General features: G+C 44.7%; 1 protein-coding gene across 5 annotated transcripts in view; it reads left to right on the forward strand.

The window, feature by feature from the left end:
- CARS2 (cysteinyl-tRNA synthetase 2, mitochondrial) overlaps positions 1–9907 on the forward strand; it is a 47440-nt gene that overhangs the window by 5350 nt on the left and 32183 nt on the right. For all 5 annotated transcript variants that reach the window (XR_006414531.1, XR_006414530.1, XM_044428289.1 and 2 more), the window contains exons 6-8: positions 442–525; positions 2724–2853; positions 7871–8004. Coding sequence is in view for 3 of the 5 variants with exons in the window: in XM_044428289.1 (XP_044284224.1) it covers positions 442–525; positions 2724–2853; positions 7871–8004 (348 nt within the window). In the remaining 2 variants the exon portion in view is untranslated. The remainder of the gene's footprint in view (positions 1–441; positions 526–2723; positions 2854–7870; positions 8005–9907) is intronic.

The raw sequence follows: 9907 nt of genomic DNA on the forward strand, positions 1-9907 counted from the left end.
AGCTTGAATACACCTAGTTAACTTTACTATGTATGTTCAGCAGTGCTTTCTTCTAGATGAGTTAAAAAAGTTGCTGACAGCCCATATTAGAAGAGGCCATGAGGGTTGACTGACTTAGCAACGTGGCCTGGTACCCCACAGCAGCTGTTGCTGTCTGCCCCTCCTGCCGTGCCCTTGCTGGCTGTGGGGAGCATAATCTGGCTTCTGAATTACATCTCCTGCCTAGAAACAGCTGCAACTGGCTATGGTCAGTCCTGGAAAACCTTCCAACGTTCAGCCTGTTGATTTTGTGTGATACAGTTCCTTTTTCCCATGGCTGCTTGCACAGGAGACGTGTGTAGAGGTGGTGTGCTGACTTGTGGGGTTTATGGATTGTGTCCATAATCAGTAGTCAGATATGTGTCATCATTATAATAAGACCAACCTGTTTATTTCCAACAGGTAATGTTTATTTTGATGTCAGTTCTAGGGGAGACAGATACGGAAAACTAGTGACTATCTCTCCTGATGCTCAAGAGGAACCAGGTATGTGAATGGAACTTAATGATGTGTGTGCAAACTTGAGTGTCTTTCCTTAATATATTAGCTGTAGACCACGCAACATATGTTAGATAAGTTTAATATGTTGCTATGGGATACTTTTTTTCAGTGAGACCCCACTGCTTCAGTGGTCCTTTTCTTTAATGCCATGATCTCAAGTTGCATTAGCTTTGTTGCACTTAGCAGTTCTCAGTGCTGCAGAAATCACTTGTCATCCCTCTAATGGTTTAGGTGGCAAACCGAAGAGAATCATTCTATGGTGAATCACAAAGACAATAGGACAGATTGATGTGCAGCAAGTGGTCATAAAGAGGATATTGCAGGAGTTGCCAGCGGAGTAAGAGCTTTGTGATGTCTTCCAGATGTCAGGCTAAAACTCTTCCATTTAGAATGCAGATAAAACTGTGATATGGAAGATTTGCAAGCGCCAGTGCTTGGCTGCACAATAAGTAAAGTGCTGAGAAATGTTCTTCACATGCTGCTCCTCTGAACTTGTTGCCAGTGGGTAAGGCAGTGTCCGGCATACTAAATGCACTTATTTTTTTGTTAAAAGGTGAAGAATAAGTGGGGGGGGGGGAGGAGGACTACCCATGCTGCCATGCATGGAAGATAGTCGTAGTAGCATTAGCAGAAAGGACAGTACTGGTAGAGCTGTATTATGGGTAGACACGTTGTACTCAAGGGCTATTACAGGATTGCGGGTGACATGATGTCTTATATATCAACCAAGGAGCTTTGGCATGGGCAGAGAGTTGAAGCTCAGTCTTCTGTGCCTTTTGAATGCTGCTACTACACTGACTCTCAGAAATTTGTTTAAAGTGTAGGTTTCATTAAGGTCACCACTTGGCTCCTTCTGCTCACATGAGCAGCTAAAGGCAGCCTAACAACATTTTAAATAAGTATACCAGAAACTCTGTGATGCAATGTCCATACTAGAAAACTTGCTTTGTCATAGCATTGTAAACCAAGGATTCTCAGTGATTTACAAATCTTGGAATGTTTGGGAGCAATAAACCAGGATCTCAAGTTCAGAAGTTGTAATATGTTTTCAGAATACTTCTTTATAATGTCTGCCTGCTTGCTGATGGCCTGGTAAATGGTGCAATCAAATAAAAAGATGCAGCTTTAAAGAATAAGCGAAGCCTATTGCAAAATTTATGTTGCCTGTGAAAGTACAGTTTAAGTCATATTGATAAATGCCCAGGGCAAACAGAAAATTCTGGAAGCCTTCAGTGTATTTTATACTTTTTGTATAGAATGCATAGAAAGAAGGCGACCACGTTTTAACTGTGACTGCATGAACGGTGGTTGGCACGGCGTCCCTGTGTTGGCTGCAACAGACACACAGATTTTTGTTGAAAGAGAATCCATTGCTGCTAATGGGGGAAGTGGCACTTTCCCAGAAGCTGCCATTTAATCTATATGATTTGAAGTGTCTCTCTGGAGCCAAGGGTCTTGAGGACCACAGGCTCACAGTGGAACACCTGCTTGGCAAACAGGAAATCCCAGGCTCAGTTCTTCGCATCTTGAGTGAAAAGAATGGAAAAGGAGGAGATAGGAAAGATCTCCGCCTGGCCGCCGCTGCTGGGAGATTTCAGCGCTGAGCTGGATGGACAAAGAGTCTGACCCAGTGTGTGGCACCTTCCTAAGCTGCATCCTATTTTTTCTCATGCATAATGCAGCTACAAAGCCATTGGTTGTGTAAGTTGCCATGGAGATCTGGCTTGGATTCCTATAACCCAGGGATCCACATTTGGTGGATCACACCCTACTTCCTGTCACCACTGGCTTTCCTGGCTAGGGCTGAGGGAAGATGCCCTGCTGGCATCTAGAGAGCCACATGTGGCCACATCCTGTTACATCCAGGTCATACAGATTAAACTGACATGAAGTGACATACTGCGTTCCAGTGCGGATTTGTGGCATTGTTCCAGAGATCAGTGCAATATATCTAAGTTACCCTCACCTGTGTGTGTGTGTATGTAGCAAAGTGCAATCATTATTGCTGACTGTCCGCATGCAAGATAATGCTGTCTCCTGCACTGATGTGTGGGAAGAAGAATCCACGATGAAGTAGCCCTAAGGCTATTCACAGAGTCCAAAAGAAACTCTTTTAAAAAAATTCACAACCACTTGATTCTTCACTTCATCTTTGTTAACATGCCACCCCTTCTTATTGGCAGTTGATGGTGATAAACGTCATGTGAAGGATTTTGCTCTTTGGAAGGCAGCCAAACCTCAAGAGATATACTGGGATTCTCCCTGGGGGAAAGGAAGACCTGGCTGGCACATTGAATGTTCTACGATATCAAGGTCAGCTTTTCTAAACTCCCTAATCTTGTTTCTTTCCAAGTATATATTGGCAAGCAATAACAGAGTTACGCTACCCTGATCAGTTGAAATTGTCAGTTTAAAGTTGGCAAAATGCTTTTAATAATAATAATAATAATAATAATAATAATAATAATAATAATAATAATAACCAAAAGCAGATCGCAATTGCAGTCTGGGAAATCCCTTAAGTTCCCATTTGGAAATAGGTTCTTCTGAAGGCCAACGAAGGCCGCTGGCTCTTGTTGCCTCTGTGTGCCATACCCTTGGCTTGCTCCAGTGCCACATAGCATTGCCAGACAGCACAATAAGCAAGGAGGCCTCTCCCTGATTGGGAGATGCGTCCATCGCACTTTGAAGCCAAGCCCTTGTTGTCCATGCTGTGGCTTCTCATGGCCTTTGCGGAGGATGCAAGACCACAGTAGAAACAGGGAGATGCTGAGAAGCTTTTCTGGTGCCTGTCTGCTCTCAGGTGTTGAAAAGGCTACTTATTGAAGGCTTTTTTAGGGAGGAGGCAGGGAAATGACTTAACATCTTCCTCTGCCTTTTGGCACTGGGGTGGGAAAAGAGTTTTAATTTGAGAGTCCCGATGAAGTAGGTCCACTTCTGACATAAGTAAAGGTGCTCTTCCTTCTTTTCTTCCTTTCCTCCTTCCTTCCTTAGAACACTGATATCCTGTCTATACTAAACAACTCTCAAGACAGCTTACAGCAAAAGCAGCACAATTAAAATAGAAGATAAAAACATTAACATTCTTACCTTAAAATACCACCAAACCTTGAAATGCCAGGTAAATAAAAAAGTTTTGGCCTGGTGTTGAAATGAATAAAGCATTGGCACCAGGCACACCTCTCTGGGGAGCAGGTTCCAAAGCTGAGGTGCCACCACAGAAGAGGCCCTTCTCCAGGTAGCCACTCTTATAACCTCCTTCAAAGAGGGATCCTGAAGAAGGACCTCAGAGGAAGATCTTGAGATGCTCATTCAGATATCTGTTTAGGGCTTTGTAAAAGTTAACGCCTTAAACTGGGTCAGAACTTGAGTGATAGCCAGTGCAGATGGTACAGGACCAGTGTTAAGTGGCCATTCCTGCTGGTTCCTGTCCAAAGCCTGGCTGCTCCATTTGTTCCAACTGAAATATCCAGACTTTCTTCAAGGGTAATCCCATGTAGAGTGCATTACAATAGTCTAACTAGGAGTGTATCAGAGCATGGGTCATTGGTGCTAGACTCTGCTCATCCAGGCTAGGACATAGCTGATGGACCAGCCAAAGCTGGTGGAAAGTGCTTCTCGCTACAGCAGTCACCTGGAATTACAGAGATAATTCTGGGTCGAGGAGCACTCCCACACTATGCACCCTGTCTCTTAAGGGGAGTGCAATCCAATCCAGAACAGCTATCATTTACCAGGATAGCTGAGCCACCTTCCAAAAGAACCTCCATCTTATCTGGATTAAATCTCAGTTTATTGGCCCTCATCCAGACCATCACACCGGGCAGACACTGATTCAGAAGAGTCATCGCCTCACCTGGATTAAATGTAAAGGAGAGGTAGAACTGGATGTCATCAGAGTACTGGTGACATCTCAACCCAGACCTCCAGATGACCTCTTCCAGCAGTTTCATGTAGATGTTGAATAGCATGGGAGATGAAATGGAACCGCGTGAAACTCCATGGCATAATTGCCGTAGTGCAGCGCCATAATCCCCCAGTGCCACCTGCTGGAACCAGCCAACCAAGTACGAGCGGAACCATTGCAAAGCAATACCTCTGACTCCCAACTTGGCCAGCCTATCCAGAAGGATACCATGGTTAATGGTATCAGAAGCCACTGAGCAGTCCAAAGAACAAACAGGGGCATACTGTCTCTGTCCCTCTCCCAGCACAGGTCATCATACAGGGTGGCCAAGGCAGTTTCTGTCCCAAAGTCAGGCCTGAAACCAGTCTGGAACGGATTCAGATGGTCAGTTTCTTTCAAGAGTGCCTGGAGTTGTCTGGCCACCATCTGCTCAAGCACCTTGCCCACAAATGGGATATTAGTCATCGGACTATAATTGGTGGCAGCTTCTGGGTCCAGGTTTGCCTGCTTTAGGAGAGACCTAATAACTGCCTCCTTCAAGGGAACAGGAACCAGCCCCTCCCTCAGAGTGGTGTTTACAACTTCCTGGACCCAAGTATGCATCCTGCCCTTGGCTTTGATGATGAGCCACGAAAGGCAAAGGTTAGTAGACAGGTGGTTGGACTTGTCCACATCCTCAGGCTGCAATAATTGAAACTTACCCAACAAAGATGGATTAGACAGTGCTCTGGACACCTGTACTACAGGAACAGTGCCAGTTATGGAGTCCAGCTCATGGCAAATCTGAGCGACTTTATCCCTAAAGTGCTGTGCAAATTCATCACAGTGGGCCACTGAGGGTTTGAGAGCATCCATGGTGGACTCAGTGTAAGAGGCCTTGCACCACTCGGGAAAGCTCCGCTGGACGACCCTGAGGATGCAGTGGAAGCAGAGAAGAAATTCTTTGCCACCCTCACTGTCTCAGCATAGGTTCAGTAATGAGCTCTAAGTAGTGTTTAGTCAGATTCAGCACAGGTTTTTCCTCACCTGCGTTCTAGCCTTCTCCTAGCCTGCTTCATTGGCTGCAGCTCAGATGTGTACCAAGGTGCAGCATGGGTTCTGTTGGGGGAGAGGATGTTTAGGTGTGACGGTGTCTCCCACCCGGGTCATTTCTGCGTTGCACAGAGCAATCAGGGCGCCGACAGGAACACCAGCCATATCAATTGGAAAGTCCCTCAGAAATACAGCCATCTAGAGGTGAATGGAGGTACTGCTGCATCCAAGCAAGTGGCCCAGATTCCTACCATTCTTTAATACATGTGAAAGAGTGAACATGTGCTCAGGTCTTACATTTCCCCCCCCCCACTCCATCACCCACATAATGGCTACCCTCACTCCACACTGCAAGCTATTCTTCAAGGGGTTTGAAATGCAGCTTGTCACAAAGTAATTTGGCAGTCATGCTGCGATGCTGAACTTCCCTGCACTTAGAACATCCTCTGTTCGTGCCTTCTTCGAGTGTACATGAAGGAGTGAGAGGGTGTGGAAATTTTGGATATGCTTGCAAGGAGGTGTTACTTCCCTCAAACAGATGACATTTGTTTGTGGGGAAATGTAGAGAAGCTTAAAAACTTGAAATATTTGTTTCACCATCAATACCATCTATTTTGAACATGTAAAACTACACAGGAGAGAAATGCCTGGATATTGTTGTGTAGATTTTTATCATCATCATCATTTTTAGTTTTATGCTGCCGAATAAGCTGCTGAAGTTCTCTGGGCAGTTTACATATGAATGAGCTCATGTTTTGTAAAACTGTGATATTACAGTTTTTGGTGTGAAAATGTGTTATTTCCTAAAATCAATATTTTTACATTTTGCCTAGAACCTCATTTGTTTTTCTTGTAACTCCTGGAGAAATGCTATGAGGGAAGGGAAGAAGATGAAAAGCAGCTCATATTCTTCCAAACATCTCCCTTTCTTTCACTTGAGCCCTGCATATTGCTGCCTAAAAAGGGCTCACTGTTGGAGTACTTACTCCTGTATCATGTAGAAATAGAAATATGAAACTGTGCCAGGGGCTTGGCTGTCTGTATTGTTCATGAGCAAAATGCTTGACGTACTACACCAAGTGCAAGGGGACACGGTGTCTCCCAGTGAACTGGGCTAAGCCACAGCTTTGGGCGAGGGGTCTCATGACCATAATGATGGGGTCTGGTACCTCATTGGTGTGTTGTGATTCTTATGCGCCCCTGTATATTCCAAAGTATCAAAAGTATCTTAAACATCCTTTTAAGAAGTCTTCAGGAAATGCTAAAGATAGTCACAATTGTCCAGTCCATGCTATATGACATCCTTCCTCAAGCATGTGCCCTCCAGATGTGCTAGACTACAACTCCAAACGTGCAGGTGGGCAAATCTAACATCTGGACCAGGGAACTGAGCCACTGTCATTTTTACAGTTTCCAGAAGCCTGACCTACCTTGCAAGGTTGTTGTGAGGACAAATGGGTGAGGAGAAGGATCATGTAAGAGACTTTGGGTTCCTTGTAGGAAGAAACAAAATCAGAAAATACATGTATTCTTATTATTATCCTCAACTGCTGTAATTCTGTAATAAATATGTGGCAAGTGGAAACTTATCTTTTTATCCTGGTTTGTAGCAGTGCCCTATAATTGGAAAGTAAAGCATCACTTCTCTGGCTGTGCATGCAACTTGTAAGCAGTTGCTCATTCTGCTTATTCGGTATGGGATCAAAACAGAGGGATAAACTGTTTTATTGCCTGTGTTGCTTTGTTGCAGGACACTGAGCAAGATATAAGAACTCTGAAAAACCAGTGTCCCTGAATAATACCAGATAATTAGGGGGACTGGAGAGAAGTCCCCTGCTCCCCCTCCCGCCGCGGCTACTTCTGTCTCCCTCTGCGCTCATCTCAGCCTGCTTCCTCGCGGCCACTGCAGGCATGGAGGTAGGCGGCCTCAGTGGGGATGGTAGCAGCAAGGGAGAAAGGAGTCATTGAGCTGGGAGAAGGAGCAAGGAGACCTCCAGGGGGGGTAGTGCAGGAAAGCAGGGGCTTCCAAGTGGGGATGGGAAGCTGTTGGAAGTCCTGGTGGGCACCAGCACACCTGCAGACATCCCGTGGCTGACCCTGATGTAGGTGATGGACCAAATGTATGACGAAATGGCATGAATTGGCTTAATGCCCTTTAGCACTTTATAAATGCACTTAGGACTACTTTCAAGAAAAGTTGCTTTGATGGTGATACACGTGGGCAGATGCTGTAGCTTCTCAAATAGATGCCAAAGCTGGGTTTCATTTTTTCTTTACTGATTTGAAGCAGGAGCTGGGATATACAATTTCTCTTAAGTCCTGCATTTGTAGAGTATTCTGGCCAGTCTCTCCTTCACTGTTGATTTAATCCATCAATATTTTTTGTTACAGCCTCGTGTTTGGAGGTCATTTGGATATTCATACTGGTGGGATAGATCTTGCATTTCCCCATCATGAAAATGAAATTGCTCAATGTGAGGTGTATCATCAGTGTGAGCAATGGGGAAATTACTTTCTACATTCTGGTAAGTAAATTCTTTTACATGTTAGTGCTTCTCTTATTTAGAAATTGGACTCTTCATGTAGTTATGCTGCTATCCAGACAAAACCCAATTTTTAGGAGATCAAATGTAAGAAAAATAATTTGAAACATCCAGTAATTTTATCTTGGTGCTCTTTAGTTCTTTGGTTATCTCTCATATCTGAGAGGTATTATGTACTTATGGAGAGAACAAAAACACTTCTACATTGCACTGTTGCACAAGACTGGGGTATGAGATTATGTTGGGCTTGCACATGACTCAGCTGAGTAGTTTGGGACTTATCCAGGCCGTCTTCTACTGGGAACAGGTGGTGGCAGCGTGGTGCGGTCAGTGCGGTGGGGCTGACCGTAATGCTAAACCCAGCACCAACCTGTGCTTGGATCTTGATGCATGCAACGCAGTGATATCCACGGAAGGGGATTTCCTCAGTCTTCTCCCCCTGTGCCAATTGCTCATTCTCTTTAGAATTGGACCTTCCTCTTGACCAGAGTGGGATGGGGTGCGGCACGGGGCGGGGCATTGCCCCAAATCTGGCAGAGCCGTGGTGCAGGTCACAGCACGTGTGTTGACCCGCTGCTGAGCTCCTTTTCAGTGCGGCCGCTGCCCCACCTGGCTTCGCTCTGGAGAGCCCCTCGTGCTCAAGAGAGGAGTTGAGGGTGGCATCTTGGGGAGGGGACAAGACCATCCCCTTTGGTGAACTCCTTTGATTCACGGAGCCTGTGCTGCTCAGTGCAAGGATGTTTGCAGGGAAGTATCTTTCGGCAGATGTCGTGTGTGGCTCCAAAGGTTTGCCTCTGTCCTCTGTGGGGAATTAGGGAGGAAGCCAAGAGCAGGGCTTCTCTTCTCCAAAAGGGACTACTCATTCCAGTTCCTGCCAGGGGAGGGCATTCCTAGTTGTCCCCAAGCCGCCTTTGCTCACCTGAAGGAGAAGGATGCTTTCATAGATAAAAGAGTTCCAGGACAGTGTTACATCACTAAACATCTCTCTGAAAAAGGAGGGAATGTCGTCCGATTCAGAAGACGTGTGTGTATGAATTGAGCAGAGTAAGATATATAGCTTCCTGAAGAGGGAGTGCCTGCATCTGTATTTGTGTATAAATCTGGTGTGGGCATTTATTCATTCTGAAGTTTGTTGATGTGAGAACGGGTTTAGGTGCATTTGTCATCCCAGCAGTACCGTTTGCGTATGATATGGTGACAAGCAGACATCATTTGGCATGATGCAAAGCCTTTTTATGACTTTTTGCAGAGTTTAGAGAGGCTTCCTGATTAATGGGTTTCACAGTTTCTGTAATGTGTTTGGGAAGCAACAGCCTGTTCAGTGGAATGAATCAGAAGGCTGAAAGATTCACTATTCTCCAGAGAGTGCGCGTGACTCTAGTATTCAAAGGCTTGTGTGTGTGCTGCATAGATCTTTACCTGTCAGTGGCATCACTGTGGCAGCCAATACATATCGTTCCTCTCTTGAATTCTTTAAAAAATTTCCTTAACGTAATGTGAATTCTTCGTAGCTGGTTAGCCAGTGCCAGAAAATAAGTCATCAGTGTTCTGCAACAGAACATAGTTCTAACATGCTAACCCCATTCAAGAATACTGCCTCAGAGTTTTTCTTGAAATATTTCTGGGAAAAAAATAACAGCTGTACCATGACACTAGATAGTTGGTTTGCACAGTACATGTTATTTGTACAAAAAGTTATTTCAAGTAGAAATTCTATGAAAGCAGTGTATAAATTGCCTTGTGTGATACTCAGTTGCACTTATATGTACAGTATATCACAGAAGTGAGTACACCCCTCACATTTTGTAAATATTTTATTATATCTTTTCATGTGACAACCCTGAAGAAATGACACTTTGCTACAATGTAAAGTAGTGAGTATACA

This window comes from Varanus komodoensis, unplaced genomic scaffold (genome assembly GCF_004798865.1).
Source record: "Varanus komodoensis strain SLA01 unplaced genomic scaffold, ASM479886v1 scaffold2, whole genome shotgun sequence".
NCBI classification, from domain to species: Eukaryota; Metazoa; Chordata; class Lepidosauria; order Squamata; family Varanidae; genus Varanus; species Varanus komodoensis.